Source organism: Scyliorhinus canicula, chromosome 9 (assembly GCF_902713615.1).
Source record: "Scyliorhinus canicula chromosome 9, sScyCan1.1, whole genome shotgun sequence".
NCBI classification, from domain to species: Eukaryota; Metazoa; Chordata; class Chondrichthyes; order Carcharhiniformes; family Scyliorhinidae; genus Scyliorhinus; species Scyliorhinus canicula.
In genome coordinates this window covers 16,228,446-16,247,807 of record NC_052154.1, presented here as the reverse complement: position 1 = coordinate 16,247,807, position 19,362 = coordinate 16,228,446, and the positions used below count along the sequence as shown (strand labels likewise).

At 49.4% G+C, this 19,362-nt stretch overlaps 1 protein-coding gene across 2 annotated transcripts in view; it reads left to right on the top strand.

Annotated features, from left to right (window-relative positions):
* Positions 1 to 5,653: 5,653 nt before the first annotated feature.
* The window catches only part of LOC119970966 (CBY1-interacting BAR domain-containing protein 2-like), a 38,505-nt gene continuing 24,796 nt past the window's right edge, over positions 5,654 to 19,362 (top strand). For both annotated transcript variants that reach the window (XM_038806076.1, XM_038806075.1), the window contains exons 1-2: positions 5,654 to 5,815; positions 18,406 to 18,640. In XM_038806076.1, the coding sequence (XP_038662004.1) occupies positions 5,796 to 5,815; positions 18,406 to 18,640 (255 nt within the window). In that variant the 5' untranslated portion in view covers positions 5,654 to 5,795. The remainder of the gene's footprint in view (positions 5,816 to 18,405; positions 18,641 to 19,362) is intronic.

Below are 19,362 nucleotides of genomic sequence, written 5' to 3'. Positions count from 1 at the left end.
GCAGGCAGTAAAGAAGACAAATGGTATGTTGGTCTTTATAGCGAGAGGATTTGAATATAGGAATAGGGATGTTTTACTGCAATTGTGTAGGGCATTGATCAGACCACACCTGGGGTATTGTGCGCAGTTTTGGTGTCCTTATCTGAGGAAGGACGTTCTTGCTATGGAGGGAGTGTAGCGAAGGTTTACCAGGCTGATTCCTGGGATGGCGGGACTGTCATAATCGGATAGGATTGTAGTAATTGGAGTTTAGAAGAGTGAGAGAATATCCCACAGAAACTTTACAAATTCAAACAGAATTAGACAGAATAGATTCAGAAAGAATGTTTCTGATGGTGGGGGAACTCAGAACTAGGGGTCATAGTTTGATGATAAGGGGTAAATCTTTTAGGATTGAGGTGAGGAGAAATTTCTTCACCCAGAGAGTAGTGAATCTGTGGAATTCGTTACCACAGAAAGTAGTTGAGGCCAAAACGTTGTGTAATTTCAAGAAATAATTAGATATAGCTCCTGGGGCTAAAGGGATCAAGGGATTTGGGGGGGGGAGGGGGGAGAGATGGGATCAGGCTATTGAATTTGATGATTAGCCAGGATCATAATGAATGGCAGAGCAGACTCAAAAGGGCCGAATGGCCTCCTCCTGCACCTATTTTCTACGTACGTTTCTACGTATGGCTCGGATCACTTGCTCCGGTCTTTCCACTGTGGGTGCCACATTGCAGTGCTGGCCTGGGTGCCATGCGCTTCTGGCACCATCTTCTGCACCTGAAGTCTACTGGACTCCTCCAGTTGGATTGCAAGAACTGGGAACGTCGCTGATACCCCCTCCTGCAAAGTCTGCCTCTGAATTTGAATTTGCGCCAGTGATGCACCACTTCCAAGGTGCCAGGTTGGTACTGCCAGGGTCCCAGGCTGCCAGGTTGGTACTGCCAGGGTCCCAGGCTGCCAGGTTGGTACTGCCAGGGTCCCAGGCTGCCAGGTTGGTACTGCCAGTGTCCCAGGCTGCCAGGTTGGTACTGCCAGGGTCCCAGGCTGCCAGGTTGGTACTGCCAATCCTAGATTGGCCCAGGTTTCATTCTTAAAATGTTCAAGACAAAATCAAAACCAAGTTGTGGTGATATGCATCACTGTAAATACACAAGGGGTTAATGTAAATACACTACAACTAAGTAAACACTAGAGGGAGCACCAGAGACATCATGACATGCAGACATACAGCTAATGAACACATTGAATAGGACACGATCAATGGGCAGTCAAGACACCCAGAGATGACACTACCACAAGGGGGCAACCCATATATAAAGACAGGGCACACATGCTCGGTCTCTTTCCGCAGGCAACACTTGGAGAGTAGGACAGGGGCAGATCAGAAGCATCACACCCACCACGTGGCTTAGAGCAGACTGGTTAGTTAGACTGAGTTGCGACAGCAAGATTAGCAGGAGAGTCAAACTCATAGAGAACTGTGCTAATTGTTCAATAAATCACATCGAACTTACTTCAAAGTCTGGAGTGTCTTTTGGTCAAAGCTGCATCGGGTTGCAGCCTGTGTTATCCCAGAGTACATAACACATCACCAGTGCCTTCAGAAAAACAGAAAATACAAGCTAGTGAGAATTTGTAACAGGTGAGAGAGAGTGAGGTAGAGAGAGAGAAGGATTCTACCTCTTCAACGGTGAAGAGGCGGCTCTGTGGTTGACAGTTTTACAAAAGGGTATTGTGTCTTCATTCATGGCAACCTGGAAATAAAATTAGAATTTACAAGAGGCCATTCAGTCCAAGGATCAATGCTGGTGTTCATCCTGCTCATCAGCTTCTTTCCTTTAACATTGATGTCTATTATTTTCTCCTTTGTGCGCTTATATAACTCACCCTCAACAGATCACCTCAGCTACTCCGGGTGGGATTATCCGGTTCCTCAGCCGCATATTCCTCGGCTGAGTAATGTTTGCTGGTGACGGGATTCTATCCCCCTGCCGCTTGACAATTGGATTTCCCATTGAAGCCACCGTGAAACCGGATGGTGGGGGGGCGCTGCCAGTGGGAAAATGATTCCCAATGTCCGGAGAATTCCGGCCTCCATCTGCCAGCGATTTCCCCATTCCGACCACAACCTGGATAAAGAAATTCCCTTTTCGAGTTACTGGTGACTATTTTAAATTTATTCCTCCTAATCTGATCCCTGCCACACCTTCTCGATGTTACCCTCTTTCATAATAAGGGTGCCAACTCTGGCTGTACCGAGGGAGTGCTGCACTGTCAGAGGGTCAGTACTGAGGGTCAGTACTGCGGGAGTGCTGCACTGTCAGCGGGTCAGTACTGAGGGAGTGCTGCACTGTCAGAGGGTCAGTACTGAGGGTCAGTACTGAGGGAGTGCTGCACTGTCAGCGGGTCAGTACTGAGGGATTGCTGCACTGTCAGAGGGTCAGTACTGAGGGAGTGCTGCACTGTCAGAGGGTCAGTACTGAGGGAGTGCTGCACTGTCAGAGGGTCAGTACTGAGGGAGTGCCGCACTGTCAGAGGGTCGGTACTGAGGAAGTGCTGCACTGTCAGAGGGTCAGTACTGAGGGAGTGCTGCATTGTCAGAGGGTCAGTACTGAGGGTGTGCCGCACTGTCAGAGGGTCGGTACTGAGGAAGTGCTGCACTGTCAGAGGGTCAGTACTGAGGGAGTGCTGCATTGTCAGAGGGTCAGTACTGAGGGAATGCTGCACTGTCAGAGGGTCAGTACTGAGGGAGTGCTGCACTGTCAGAGGGTCAGTACTGAGGGAGTGCTGCATTGTCAGAGGGTCAGTACTGAGGGAGTGCTGCACTGTCAGAGGGTCAGTACTGAGGGAGTGCTGCACTGTCAGAGGGTCAGTACCGAGGAAGTGCTGCTCTGTCAGAGGGTCAGTACTGAGGGAGTGCTGCACTGTCAGAGGGTCAGTACTGAGGGAGTGCTGCACTGTCAGAGGGTCAGTACTGAGGGAGTGTCGCACTGTCAGAGGGTCAGTACTGAGGGAGCGCTGCACTGTCAGAGGGTCAGTACTGAGGGAGTGCTGCACTGTCAGAGGGTCAGTACTGAGGGAGTGCCGCACTATCAGAGGGTCAGTACTGAGGGAGTGCTGCACTGTCAGCGGGTCAGTACTGAGGGATTGCTGCACTGTCAGAGGGTCAGTACTGAGGGAGTGCCGCACTGTCAGAGGGTCAGTACTGAGGGAGCGCTGCACTGTCAGAGGGTCAGTACTGAGGGAGTGCCGCACTGTCAGAGGGTCAGTACTGAGGGAGTGCCGCACTGTCAGAGGGTCAGTACTGAGGGAGTGCCACACTGTCAGAGGGTCAGTACTGAAGGAGTGCTGCACTGTCAGAGGGTCAGTACTGAGGGAGCACTGCACTGTCAGAGGGTCAGTACTGAGGGACTGCTGCACTGTCAGAGGGTCAGTACTGAGCGAGTGCTGCACTGTCAGAGGGTCAGTACTGAGGGAGTGCTGCACTGTCAGAGGGTCAGTACTGAGCGAGTGCTGCACTGTCAGAGGGTCAGTACTGAGGGAGTGCCGCACTGTCAGAGGGTCAGTACTGAGGGAGTTCTGCACTGTCAGAGGGTCAGTACTGAGCGAGTGCTGCACTGTCAGAGGGTCAGTACTGAGGGAGTGCTGCACTGTCAGAGGGTCAGTACTGAGGGAGTGCTGCACTGTCAGAGGGTCAGTACTGAGGGAGTGCTGCCTGTCAGAGAGTCAGTACTGAGGGAGCACTGCACTGTCAGAGGGTCAGTACTGAGGGACTGCTGCACTGTCAGAGGGTCAGTACTGAGCGAGTGCTGCACTGTCAGAGGGTCAGTACTGAGGGAGTGCTGCACTGTCAGAGGGTCAGTACTGAGCGAGTGCTGCACTGTCAGAGGGTCAGTACTGAGGGAATGCTGCACTGTCAGAGGGTCAGTACTGAGAGAGTGCTGCACTGTCAGAGGGTCAGTACTGAGGGAGCGCCGCACTGTCAGAGGGTCGGTACTGAGGGAGTGCCACACTGTCAGAGGGTCAGTACTGAAGGAGTGCTGCACTGTCAGAGGGTCAGTACTGAGGGAGTGCCGCACTGTCAGAGGGTCAGTACTGAGGGAGCGCTGCACTGTCAGAGGGTCAGTACTGAGCGAGTGCTGCACTGTCAGAGGGTCAGTACTGAGGGAGTTCTGCACTGTCAGAGGGTCAGTACTGAGGGAGTGGTGCACTGTCAGAGGGTCAGTACTGAGGGAGTGGTGCACTGTCAGAGGGTCAGTACTGAGGGAGTGCTGCACTGTCAGAGAGTCAATACTGTGGGAGTGCAGCACGGTCAGAGGAGCTGTATTGTGGATGACATTTTAAAACTGGTTCATGGGGAAGGAAATCTGCCATCCTTACCCGGTCTAGCTCCAGATCCATTGATATGTGGTTGGCTCTTAAATGCCCTTTGGCCTCACAAGCCACTCTGTTGGGTAATTAGAGATGGGTGATAAATGTTGGCCCAGCCCAGTGAGGCCCACATCCCATGAAAGAATACATGTAAATACACCACACCAGACTCCTGAAGCAACTGATCTATTTGGTACTTGGTCACGGCAGGACACTCCCAGGGTGTCCTCAAAGTGTCCCTGGGGTAGTCAAATCAACCACCCCCGGGGCGCAACCACATTGTCAAGGCCCTCAACCCTTCAAGCAGCACCTGGCCCACTTGCGACAGGAGGCGGGATTCTCTGATCCTGAGGCTAAGTGTTGATGCCGTCATAAACGCTGTTGCATTTCACGACGGCGTCACCAGGCCCCCAGGAGCAGTGATTCCGAGCCCCTCAGTAGGCCAGCACGGCATTGGAGCGACCCACACTGCTCCAGCTGCCGATATTGGCCTCAAATGGGCGCCACGGGTCTGCGCATGCACGCTGCGACCGGCGCAAATGCGCAACTGCGCCGTCCCACCGGCACGATTGCGCGCATGCGCGGTGGCTTCGTTCTCCGTGCCGGCCCCAACGCAACATGGCGTAGGGCTACAGGGGCCGGCTCAGCGCAAAAGAGGCCCCCAGCCCGAGAGGCTGGTCCGCCGATCGGTAGGCCCCGATCGCGTGGCAGGCCACAGCGGAGGGTCCCCCCAGGGGTCGGACCCCCCCCCACCAGGCCGCCCCGGAAGGATGCACGCCGAGGTTCTGCCGGGTAAGACAAGACGTGGACGTCGCCGGCAGGACTCGGGTTGTTTTTCTGGCCACTCGGCCCATCCCAGGCGGAGAATCGCCGGCGCCAATGGCGCCGATTCTCCGCTCACAGGAGAATCGGTGGACCGGCGTCGGGGCGGCATTGCGCGATTTGCGCCCAGCTTGCCGATTCTCTGACCCGGCATGGGCTGAGAGAATCCCAGCGTAGAGTCTGCCAGTCACGTATGGGGTATAATCAGCCATCCCAGAACCCATCAATCCAGAGTGGAAACAAGTCATCTCTGATCCCGCGACATGGTCTAAGGGTCAGAACATGAAAACGAGGCTGCGTGAATGTATTACAAAAAAAAAAACACAATTGGTCTGCATCATGTTGAAACCTTCCAAAGTTGCATTTAGGTACAGGTCTCTCAACATTTGTTATACGAAGAATTACGTGTAAAACACATAATTGGGTTAGTAAGTGCTTCTTTGCTGCCATCTAGTGATGATTGAGAGAAATAGTGGGCGATAAAGGTGATTTGCTTTGCGTGTTTGTCGTCTCTATAACAACCAGAGACACCGATACTTTGCTTACCTTCTGGGAACGAGCTGACGTTGTCTGCCATTTAAATAAGGAAGGAAATTCAGAACGATTCTGGGGAAATGAATTCTTCTTTATCAAGGTAAGGGCAAGGTGTCTATAAATCCACCTTCAGAAATGTTTAGATTAGTGGAAAAAATGAGTGTGATTTAAAAGGTGGGAGGGACTGTGTCAGTCACTGATGCACACAGCAAACTACCACTGCTCGTGGCATCAATGCAGCTGGGAACCTAATCAATTTAAACACAATTTATTTTTTTATACGCCTCTTCAGGGAACCAAATTTGGTGCTGGCCAGTCAGGACTTCTGACGGATGGAATATTAACAAGAACAAGTTCAGCAGCCATTTAGAGCCACTTTGCCAATTAGGTTGGGCCCATTCTAGAAGTTAATCATTTACTGGGCAATGGCTAACGTCTAGAAATACTCCCCTCATTTTTCTGACTGCAAAATGGAGGTCTGTAAAAGACTTTGCAGACAACTTTGAACAAAACACCACCCTCGTATTTAATTCTGTACGTAAAAGGCATTTTTTTGGCAAATTGTCACTTTAGTCAGCGTTACTGCTGCGATGTCACAATAACATCGAGTGTCATAAGCAACCTTTAAATCTCGTTTTCTGCTTTCATTGGTTTTCTTATTTCCTCACGTTTTGTGTCATGCACGAGAGGTTTTGGGGAAGGTTACGCATTTTCACGTTCCCTGATGAATCTTGCCAATTTTAGTGGATATCCTTCATTCTATTAATTCATCAACATTCCTTCCCTGTCAATCTCCCTCTCAATCACCATTGAAATGATTTCAAGTTGGCATGAAAAAGTGGTGACCTCAATAGTTCCCAGATATTAAATAATCTGCTTGACAATTAACCGCATGCATTCTGTTTCTATATCTCACCTATACCTCAGCTTGGGCCAAGTACTCTTCACCCAAAACCCATCGTGGAACTACACTGGCTCACAAGCTGTTTAGCACACTGGGCTAAATCGCTGGCTTTGAAAGCAGACCAAGGCAGGCCAGCAGCACCTGTTCGATTCCCGTAACAGCCTCCCCGAACAGGCGCCGGAATGTGGCGACTAGGGGCTTTTCACAGTACCTTCATTGTAGCCTACTTGTGACAATAAGTGATTTTCATTTCATTTTTAAAAAAAAAAGTATTTTCCTAATTTGTTCATGGGATGTGTGCATCGCTGGCTGGGCCAACAATCATTGCCCATCCCGGAAGGCATTTGAGAGTCAACCACAATTCTGTGGGTCTGGAGTCACATGTAGGCCAGCCCAGGTCAGGATATCAGATTCCCTTCGTTCAAAGACATTCGTGAACCAGAAGAGCTTTTCGACAATCGGCAATGGTTTCATGATCAAGTGGGTTTCCTCCGGGTGCTCCGGTTTCCTTCCACAGTCCAAAGATGTGCAGGTTAGCAGGATTGGCCATTCTAGGTTGCCACTTAGTGTAAAGGGATGTGAAGGTTAGGTTAAGGGTTTATTGGGAAGCGGATTTCAGTAAGGTGCTCTTTCAGAGGGTCGGTGCAGACTCGATGGGCCGAGTGACCTCCTTCTGCACTCTAGCGATTCTATGATTTTATTCCAGGCTTTTATTGAATTCAAATTTCACCATCTGCCCTGGTGGGATTTGAACCCTGTCCCCAGGGCACGACCCTGGGTCTCTGGATTACTAGTCCAGTGACAATACAGTACCAGTATGCCACTGCCTCCCCGAGTAACCCGGTAACATTTTGATTTTGAAATGATCGTCCTTGTTTTCAAATCCCCCGCCCCTTTGCACTCTTCCAATCTGGCTTGCTCTTGCACATTCCTCTCCTTGGAGGGAGGAAGGCTGGGAGGAGATTTAGATAGATAGAGATAGAGAAGATAGAGAAATACAGCACCGACAGGAGAGTTCAAAATCACGAGGTGGCTGGACAGAGAGGATAGGGAGAAATTGTTCCGGCTCGTAGAAGAATCAAGAATGAGAGGGCACAGATTTACGATGCTTTGCAGAAGAAGCAAATGGCATGTGAGGACGGGCCTTTTTCACACATCGGGTGCTTCGGGTCTGAGACGCACTGCCTGGAAGTGTGGTAGAGGCAGAGTCAAGGCAGGCATTCCAGGGGGCATTAGATGATGATTTGAATAGAAACAATGTTCAGGGGAAAAGACAGGAGAAAGGCGATAAGCCACAATGCTCATTTGGCGAGCCAGTGCAGATGCGCTGGCCTCCGTCTGCATCATAACGATTCTGTGATTTCAGATTTTTATCATTGGTTCTTGTGCCTTCAGCTAACCCGGGCCTAAGCTCTGAAATTCCTTCCATTAGCTTCTTCCTCACTATCTCTCTTAAGATGCACCTTAAAATCTAACCTCTGAGACGAAAACTTATTATTTGTCCTGATATCTCCTGTGCCACAGTGTCAGATTTGGCCTGATAACACTCCTGTGACCTGCCTTAGGATCTAAGGAAGGATGTGCTGGCCTTGGAAAAGGTCCAGAGGAGGTTCACAAGAATGTTCCCTGGAATGAAGAACTTGTTGTCTGAGGAGCGGTTGAGGACTCTGGGTCTGTACCCGTTGGAGTTTAGAAGGATGAGGGGGGATCTTATTGATACGTACAGGAGGATACTGCGAGGCCTGGATAGAGTCGACGTGGAGAGGATGTTTCCACTTGTACGAAAACTAGAACCAGAGGACACAATCTCAAACTAAAGGGATGATCCTTTAAAACCGAGATGAAGAGGAATTTCTTCAGCCGGAGGGTGGTGAATCTGTGGAACTCTTTGCCGCAGAAGGCTGTGGAGGCCAAATCACTGAGTGTCTTTAAGGCAGAGATAAATAGGTTTTTGATCAAGAAGGGGGTCAGGGGTTATGGGGAGAAGGCAGGAGAATGGTGATGAGAAAATACCAGCCATGATTGAATGGCGGAGCAGACTCGATGGGCCGAGTGGCCTAATTCTGCTCCTATGTCTTATGGGATTATGTTAAATTTTTTTTTTTTTTAAATAAATTTAGATTACCCAATTATTTTCTCCAATTAAGGGGCAATTTAGCGTGGCCAATCCACCTACTCTGCACATTTTTGGGTTGTGGGGGCCAAACACACGCAGACACGGGGAGAATGTGCAAACTCCACACGGACAGTGACCCAGAGCCGGGATCGAACCTGGGAACTCAGCGCCGTGAGGCAGCTGTGCTAACCACTAGGCCACCGTGCTGCCCTGGATTATGTTAAATTAAAGGTGCCATGTAAATGCAAGCTGTTGTTGTTTGATAAAGCACTGAAAAATATTAACACAAACTACAATCTCATTCAGGGCACACCAATCTCCAGACCTTATTGACAATTATTGAATAAATGGACTGCACCATCAGGCTAGACACTTACCAAGATCCAGAAAAGTAAGAAAAATCTGTAGTAGAAATAGTTTTAAAGAGTTCCTGCTTGTGCACCATTGTTGCAATTCAGGACTTATCTGGATCTATACCCCTTGGCCTGACTCCAAACATTCCCTCTTTCAGGTTAACCTTTTCCTAGCGTCTTTCTCACCTCAATATAGTAACAAAGAGCTTCAGCCGCACCAACATTTACAACGTAAAGAAGTGTAAAGGTGCCCAGGGTCCCCACCCGATTGTTCAGTGATGCCACACAGGAGAGTGCTGATAGGGACACAACCAAACATTGTTTCGCAGGAGTTGCCCATCATTTTGCTCGGGGCATATCGGCACTAACCTGCCATGGGTTTGATTAATACAGTGGTTCCCTAATCCAGCTCATACGCTTCCCTCCATCTCATTTTTACTGTCTAAATGATTCATGCGCTTAAAGGTGTTTTGACAAGATACGTCGGAGGACTGTTTCCCCTGTCAGGCAGATTGATAACCAGAAGACATGCAGCGAAATGGCTGAAGGCACTGGATACTGCAAAGGCTGCGGGCCCTGACAATATTCCGGCAATAGGACTGAAGACTTGTGCTCCAGAACTTGCCGTGCCCCTAGCCAAGCTGTTCTAGTACAGACAGCGCCGGCCCTAGGGTTGCTGGCGCCCCGGACAAGCTGAACTTCGGCGCCCTTCGGGGGGGGCGGGGCCGAGGGGTGGCGGGGGCCAAGGGGGGGGGGGCCGGGAAGGGGGGGGCCGAGGAGCGGGGGGGCGGGCCGAGGAGGGGGGGCGGGCCGAGGGGGCGGGGCCGGAGGGGCGGACGGAAGGGGGTCGGAGGGGGGGCGGAAGGGGCCGCCCTGGGGGAGGGCGGCCACCGCGCATGCGCTGGTTGGCACCGGCCCAACTGCGCATGCGCGGGACCCGAGTCTCTGGCGCCCCCTAGCACATGGCGCCCCGGGCGACTGCCCGAGTTGCCGGTACCTTGGGCCAGCCCTGAGTACAGATACAACACTGACATCTAACCTGCAATGTGGAAAATTGCGCAGGTGTGTCCTTTATACAAGAAACAGGATAAATCCAACCCGGACAATTACTGCCCCATCGGTCCACCCTCTATCATCAGCAAAGTGATGGAAAGGGTTATCTATTTAGGCGTGATCTATTTAGATTTCCAGAAGGCTTTTGACAAGGTGCAGCATAGGAGGTGTCATCATATCCACTCATGTATATAATGAGATGCAGACAGGCAGTGATTGACACACAGGATGACCAATGAACACACAACACAGAACAACCAATCACCAGACAGGACTTCACCACTATAAAGCCCACAGGGCATTAAGACTCCCTCTCTCTCAGGACCCAGATATTGAGACAGTCAGAGTACACAAGCTAGTGGGCGCCACTGCCATGTGGTAGCTAGTAAGTCTGGTCGAGCCAGTAAGAGGTCATCAGTAGGATTAGTAGAGTGTCAACCCACAGCTGAACATGTACAGCAGTTCATAGTTAAATAAAACAGTGTTGGATCATCTCCGGTGTCAGACGTTTGTTTCTAGCTTCCCTGCATCCAGTTGCAGTCAACGTCGAACCAACCTGCCTAACACATCAGGAGGTTGTTTAGTATGTTAAGAATCCATGGTGTTAAGGGTAAGATACTGGTATGGATAGAGGATTGGCTGACTGGCAGAAGGCAGAGAGTGGGGATAAAGAGGTCTTTTTCAGGATGGCAGCTGGTGACTAGTGGTGTGCCTCAGGGATTGGTGTTGGGTCCACAACTTTTCACAATATACATGAACGATCTGGAAGAAGGAAATGAGGGCACTGTTGCTAAGTTTGCAGATGATACAAAGATATGCCGAGGGACAGATAGAATTGGGGAAGCAGGGGGGCTGCAGAAGGACTTGGACAGGTTAGGAGAGTGGGCAAAGAAGTGGCAAATGGAATACAATGTGGAAAAGTGTGAGGTTATGCACTTTGGTAGGAAGAATGGAGGCATGGACTATTTTCTAAATGGGGAAAGGCTTAGGAAATCAGAAGCGCAGTGAGACTTCGGAGTCCTAGTTCAAGATTCTCTTAAGGTTAACGTGCAGGTTCAGTCGGCAGTTAGGATCTTATTGAAATTTACAAGATACTGAGAGGCCTAGATAGAGTGCACTTGGGGAGGATCTTTCTACCAGTAGGAAATGTAGAACCCGAGATGACAGCCTCAAACTGAAGGGACAATCCTTTAAAAATGAGAGGAATTTCTTCAGCCAGAGGGTGGTGAATCTTTGCTGCAGAAGGCTGTGGACGCAAATCACTGAGTGTCTTTAAGACAGATGGATAGGTTCTTGATTAATAAGGGGACATGGGGTTATGAGGAAAAGATAGGAGAATGAGGATGCGGAACATGTCAGCCATGATTTAATGGCAGAGCAGATTCGATAGGCCGAATGGCCTAATTCTGCTCCTATGTCTTATGGTCTTATCAATAGCACTATCAAGCGGCACTTACTCAGCAATTGCCTGCTCATGGATTCCCTGTTTGGGTTCCACCAGGGTTACTCAGCTCCTGACCTCAATACAGCCTTGGTTCAAACACTGACAAAAGAGCTGAATGCCAGCAGTGAGCTGCAAGTGACTGTGGCTGCCCTTTGCTTTCAAGTCCCCATTTGACTGAAGTATGGCATCAAGGAGCCCTAACAAAACTGGAGTCAATGGGAATTAGCGGGGAAACCCTCAGCTGTTTGCAGTCATAATTGGCACAAATAAAGATGATTGTGGTGGTTCGAGGTTGGTCATCTCAGCTCGAGGACATCACTGCAGGAGTTCCTCAGGATAGTTTCCTAGGCCCAACCATCTTCAGCTACTTCATCAATCTTCAGCTACTTCCTTCCATCATTTTTTTTTATTCATCAAATTTTTTTTAAAATATAAATTTAGAGTACCCAATTCTTTATTCCAATGAAGGGGCAATTTAGTGTGGGCAATCCACCTACCCTGCACATAACAAAGAACACAGAAAAGTACAGCACAGGAACAGGCCCTTCGGCCCTCCAAGTCTGTGCCGACCATGCTGCCCGTCTAAACTAAAATCTTCTACACTTCCTGGGTCCATAACCCTCTATTCCCATTCTATTCATGTATTTGTCAAGATACCCCTTAAACGTCACTATCATCCCTGCTTCCACCACCTCCTCCGGCAGCGAGTTCTAGGCACCCTCTACCCTCTGTGTAAAAAACTTGCCTCGTACATCTCCTCTAAACCTTGCCCCTCGCACCTTAAACCTATTCCCCCTAGTAATTGACCCCTCTACCCTGGGGAAAAGCCTCTGACTATCCACTCTGTCTATGCCCCTCATAATTTTGTAGACCTCTATCAGGTCGCCCCTCAACCTCCGTGGTTCCAGTGAGAACAAACCAAGTTTATTCAACTGTTCCTCATAGCTAATGCCCTCCATGCCAGGCAACATCCTGGTAAATCTCGCGGCCAGGATATTTATGCCTCTCCAGTTTAGATGCAACCCGTCCTTCTTATACAGGTCACACCTGCCCCGGAAAAGCTCCCAGAGGTCCAGATAACGGAAACCCTCCCTCCTACACCAGCTGTTTAGCCACGTGTTTAGCTGCTCTATCTTCCTATTTCTAGCCTCACTGGCACGTGGCACAGGGAGTAATCCCGAGATTACAACACCTTGTGTGTTGCCATTGATCAGAAACTGATCTGGACTATAGCAATATAAATACTGTGGCTATCAGACCAGAGGCAAGGAATCCTGCGGGAAGTAACTCACTTCCTGACTCCACAAAGCTTGACCACCATCTACAAGTCAGGAGTGTAATGGAATACTCTCCTCGTGCGTGAACGAGTGCAGCTCCAACAACACTCAAGAAGCTCAACACCATCCAGGACAAAGCAGCCAGCTTGATTGGCACCCCTTCCACAAACATTCAATCCCTCCACCACCAATGAACAGTGGCAGTCATGTGTACCATCTACAAGATGCACTGCAGAAATTGACCGAAGTTACTTCGACAGCACCTTCCAAACCCATGACCACTACCATCTAGAGGGGCAAGGGCAGCAGATACCTCGGAGCCTCACCACCTGGAAGTTCCCCACCAAGTCACTCACCATACTGACTTGGAAATATATCGCCACTCCTTCACTGTCCCTGGGTCAGAATCCTGGAACTCCCTCCCTCACTGTACTGTGGGTATACCTACATCTCAAGCACTGCAGTGGTTCAAGAAGGCAGCTCACCACCACCATCTGAAGGGCAACTAGGATGGGCAATAAATGCTGGCCCAGAAATGAATTTTTAAAAATTATGCTAAAGTGGAGCATGGACTGGTAGGGCCAAATGGCCTGTTTCTGAGGTTTATATCTGATGTAATCCTTTGTATGTAACACACCGACTGAAAGGGTGGTGGAAGTAAGTTCAATCGCTATTTTAAAATAAAGGACTAGAATATGTACTTGAGAAAAGAAATGAAAATTGCAGCTAGGGGAGGGGGGACTAATCGGAGAATTCTTTCAATGAGCCAGCACAGACACTGCAGGCCAAATAGCCTCCACATATGGTATACGATTCTATGAAAGCATCCATTTTATGCTGGAGTCCATTTCCAAAGACACCTGTAGGCCAATGATCCCTTACTAAAGGGTCAATCATCACTCAGACCTCAGGTTGCAACCTTCTTGACATGAACAGAGTCAAATCGGCGAATTCAATGCTTACTTCACTCACATACCCAACATTCCAACAGGGATTACTTGGTCAGTGACCAAGGGCAAGGACACACTGGACCAAAGTGGAGCAATGGCAGCACGGTAGCATGGTGGTTAGCACAATTGCTTCACAGCTCCAGGGTCCCAGGTTCGATTCCCGGCTTGGGTCACTGTCTGTGCGGAGTTTGCACATACTCCCCGTGTGTGTGTGGGTTTCCTCCGGGTGCTCCGGTTTCCTCCCACAGTCCAAAGATGTGCAGGTTAGGTGGATTGGTCATGTTAAATTGCCCTCAGTGTCCAAAATTGCCCTTAGTGTTGGGTCGGGTTACTGGGTTATGGGGATAGGGTGGAGGTGTGGGCTTGGGTAGGGTGCTCTTTCAAAGAGCTGGTGCAGACTCGATGGGCCGAATGGCCTCCTTCTGCACTGTAAATTCTATGAAAGTTTGTTTGAAGTACACTCACTGCTGTAAGGTGCGGAGCACAGTGGCTGATTTCTGCACAGCAAGCTCCCACAAACAGCAATGTTATAATGACCAGATAGTCTGTTTTCTAAAATAAAAAGAGAAGTTGCTGGATACACCCAGCAGGTCTGACAGCATCTGTGGAGAGAGAAACAGTTAACGTTTCGACTCCACATGACCCTCTACAGAACTGAAGAGGGACAGAAAAGTGATGAATGATATACGTGTGGAGGGGGAGTGTTTTCTAACACTGCTGGTTAAAGTGGGACTATTACCAAGACATCGCTTTCTCACATCATGAGGGGGGCAGCCGCTCTGGTAGAATGGTAAGGCCTCAGAACTCTTGACAAGGGGAGGTTCAAAGTCTATGATAATGAGATCAATAACCGCCGGGCCTCATGAATATGATGCGGATGAATGTTACAGATTTATCTTGTTCACAAGCCTGGAGGTAACACAGATGATTTAAAGGCAGACTCTGCAGAATCCAAGCTGATATTGTATAACCTTGTGGCCCATTCATAAAGCCAAGTGCCTTAAGAGATTGATTTTGGAGAAATGTATGCAGGGAGCAGTGGGGGAGGGGGAAGGGGGTTTGTGGAACAGAGTAAAGCACCATGTGATTGATCTTGGTCATGCTGCAATGGGGGAGGGAGAATGACACCCAGGCTGCTCCTACACATCTCCAAAGTGGCAGCCTCAGACACGGTGGCCCCTCTCTGCCTGCTTGCAATTAGGGAAGCAGTTGTAAAAAAAAATAACAAGGCCCGCAACAAGGAGGGAAAAATACTTCCACAATTAAAGCAGCAACAACCTAACATTCAGCTCAGGATGCAAACTGCGAGAGGGGAAAAGGTTACAAGTTGGGAGCATTTCTTTCAAATACAGAAATAGCTGCGACAGACTCAAGAGAACCTATCAGAGCCGAGATTCATTATCAGTCGGGAGGCAACAATGTTGTGGACGTATTGCAGATCCATAGCCAAGTGCACTGACGGACAGGTTTCTTTTCTGGAATGATGGAGGAAGAAAAAGTAGGAGGGGAAGGAGGTGTAAAGGATTTTGCCCTTCTTATCACAACAAGAACAGTCAATATTCCTCTTCCCAAGTAACTGTTTTCCTCCCAATTGTACCTCTCCTTGAAATACCATTAAATTACAGACCAGAACTCTCCTCATTTTCAGGTAAATGACAATGGTGTGATACTGAAGTGATGAACAGACGGTCTCACGTTCATTCCACAGTCGACAGTCACCAGCAGTTCGGGTCCCACATTCTGATTTCACTGGGCTGTGGAAGGCTGCTGTTCTCAATGGTTATACAGTGATTATGTATGGCTCTGATTGCTGGATCAGAAATGGTCAGCAATATGGATTATATTGGATATATGGATTTCACAGGGTTGCATATGGGTGGCATAAGGGGAGGAATTCTCTCATAATGGGGCTATGTCCCCACGCCCCCGAGAAAACGGGCACGAATCACTCTGGACTTTCCTGGTTAAAGTCTGGAGTGATTATCCGTTTTGAAGGGGGCCACGCAGCTCCGGCTGCCGATACGGGGCCCTGCACCTCCAGCCATGGCCCCCGCACCACATGGCGGACCCACACCGGGCTGGCCCCAACAATATAGGCCCCCTCCCAGATCGTGCGGGCCCGCCGATTGGTGGGCCCCAATCGGAACCCTGGCCACCTTGGAGCCCCCACCCCCGTGATGGATTCCCCCCCCCCCCCCGGGCAGCCCTGGACTGTGTCCGCAGCCACCACTCCGAGCTCCCGCCAGGTGGAACCAGGAGTGAACCACGTCGGCGGGAACTCGAGAATCATCGAGGGACCTCTCAATGGCCCCCGACCGGCGCCGCGTCGACCGCACGTGAGCGATTGGTCCCCAGAGAATCGCTGGAAGGCGTTGGACCCGTTTGATGGTCTGACGCCCCATTTCCCGTCCGTGTGCCAAGCGTGATGGCGGCGCGAAGGCTCGGAGAACCTCGGCCAAGATATCTGGCACACAAATCGGCCATTTGGCCCCACCAGTCCACAGTGTTTATGCTCCACACAAGCCGCCTCCCATCTTTCCTCATCTAAATCTATCATCGTGACTCTCTATTCCCTTCTCCCTCACCGGCTTGTCCAGCTTCCCCTTAAATGCACCCGTACCATTCACTACAACCACTCGTTGTGAGAGTCAGTTCCACATTCTCACCACTCTCTGGGTGAGGAAGTTTTGAATTCCCATATTGGTTTTCTTGGTGACGACCTCACATTGATGGCCTCTTCCCTACCCACTGCTGATTGCCTCCTGTAAGCCAGCAGCTTTCTTGCACTCACGGCCAAGGCTGTCATTTGAAGAAAGGCCAGAGGGGGAAGCTGTACCCTCTGTAGTAGCTGGACCCTTAAGGGGTGATCTTCTGAAGAGTTATGTGTCCCACTCATCTAATCGATAGTTTGTGCACAGAATGGGTCCACGAGGCAGCATTGTGGCTGTACTGCTGTGCACGGAGCATGTGGTGTAAATAAACAGTGGTTGTTTGTACCCAACTGGTGGATCCACGTTACTGCACCCTCAAGATGACAGAAAATTGAGACAGCGGGAAATGGTGGGGGTCTAATTCTACCACTAGACTGCAAACTATTCTCCAGCAAAGAGATAGAGAAAACCAAACATCTCAGTGAAGTACAGTTCCTCTTGTTTCAAGCAACGGATGCTAAAAGAGAGAGGGAGTGCAGGAGTGATGGTGGGTGGGTGGGGGTGGGGGAGGGGGTGGGGGTTAGTGAGTGGAGTTAAGCAGCAGCTTCCTATAACTGCAGATACTCATCAGCTACTAGCGGAAAGAAGCCAACTAAGAAGCCTTCAGATTGGAGGGAGATGGATTCTTGTTGGGCAATGGACTCAAAGGTTGTGGATGGGAATGTGGAACTCGAAATACAAACAGATCAGATCAAGGGGCCGAATGGCCTTCTTCGGCTCCTATTTTGTATGTTCATGGGTGCGCTCTAACCAAAATAAAAAGCAGAGTCCTTTCTCGGCGGGATTAGGTGGAATGTGAATTGTTTTTTATTCTTCAGCTATTTTTCTTGCTGGTAGCAATCTTTCTTCTGCCCTCGCCCTTAAGGTCATATTTATACTCTCGGCAATGCAGCCAAAACTGCACAGAAGGATCTAGAGGTACGCGATTGTGTGCAGGTGAGCACCTCAACACTAAGTCTGATGCCTGTCGTTAAACTTAGAACAGAGTGAAGCTCAGAGGCATGTGAGTAGCAAGCCCTGTCATGTTGCCCTGTAGGGGTGGAAAATGTTCCTCGGATTTGAGGCTGTCTTTCAGATTCACCAAAGTCCAAAAAGAAATCAAGAGTCAGAACAGATTTGAGGCAGGACAAAGCCGACTTATTTATAAAAGTGAATTGGGGGCAGAGCTGCACAAGGAGTGTGGTGGTATGATTAGCATAGCTGCCTGCCATTGGTGCAGAACACCAGCTTACCATTGACCCTGGTCGGTCATGTGCCTCTCGACCGGTTGGTTGAGACCAGTCATGTGACGGCTCCCCGATTGGTCGAGAGGCTGAGTTAACCCCGCCTCCAGGGCGGGGTATAAATACCCAGTACTCCCGGCGGTCGTCCTTATACTGTAATCGATCGCAGGGCTAACATCTAGCTGATTAAAGCCATACTTTTGTCCAGCAACTCGTCTCGCGTTCAATTGATGGTACATCAAGGAGCTTGTTTCGGTATTTGTGGAAACCAGTCTTGCAAGTTGGAGATTCGGTTCCCTCTTGTCCACTGAATTCAAGAGGCCATCTGAGCAGCTGACAAATAGGCAAAGGGGAACAAACAAGAAACTGCAGCGTTGGCTCAATCTGAAATTTCCACCAGTAAAGACGGTTGATGACTGCTGTAACTTTAGAAAGAAATCAATGTCTTCATTAGCTTGGATTCAGCACAGAAGATCTCGGAACTAACCCAACACCATTCCACTACCAAAATTCTGCTTTGTCTCGGGTTTTTATTGCAGAGTTTCACTCACCCCTCATTAATGCTTCCAGCGTCTCTATCCCTCACAGCATTATGTGGAATTGCTGCTCTCTCCGTGTCCTGCTTTCACCTTTTGATTTTTTTTTTTCTTTTCAAAAAGGGATTCTCAGGTTCAGATCATGGAAGGGACAGTAGACAATGCAGAAAAGTATCTGGGCCAATTCTGCTTGCTCCTGGCTTCCTACACACGGAAGAATGCCAGACTGAGAGACAAGGTTGACCTGCTGATAAAACAGATCATGGACTTTGCAAACACCGAGAATCCAGAGATGCGACGATGCCTCAAGGACTTCGGAGAGGAGATGTCCAAAATTCAGGACTATCGTCAGGCAGAGGTAGTAAGGTTCACAGTAAAGACTGTTCATGGTGGTGATTTATTTTGTGACATTGTGTTATTAAAAATTAATTTCTGGAATGTGGGCGTCGCTGGTTAGGCCATCATTTATTGCCCATCCCTAGTTGCCCTTCAGAAGGTGGTGACGAGTTGCCTTCTTGAGCCGCTGCAGTCCTTCAGGTGTAGGTACAGCCACTGTGCTGTTAGGGAGGGGGTTCCAGGATTTTGTCCCAACGACAGCGAGGGAATGGGCAATATATTTCCAAGTCAGGGTGGTGAGTGACTTCGAGGGGAATCTCCAGGTGAGGGGGTTCCCAGGTATCTGCTGCCCTTGTCCTTCTAGATGGTAGTGGTCATGGGTTTGGAAGGTATATTTTGTATCGCACTGTACAGGGCCCTCACTAGGGAAAAATAATATGAGTAAATGCTTATCACTTGCACACGTAATTGCATTCTGGAATCACAGAGATACTAGTTTGGTACGAAATGGTCTGTTATTCATAGTTTTCAGGTAATAACATTTTCAATCACCACCTTTAGGTATTTATTTAGCAATGTTGCTTTGTGAATTCTAACTTTGAGGGAATCAAGAGAGTCCTGGGAGATGCTTCTTGTGACCTTTTAGCCTTCATTCTGCGGAAGTGGGTGGATGGAGATACTAGGCCTCTACTCAACATCATCTAAGTTACCCTTGACAGCTCAGCTGAACTTAGGAACTCGCTG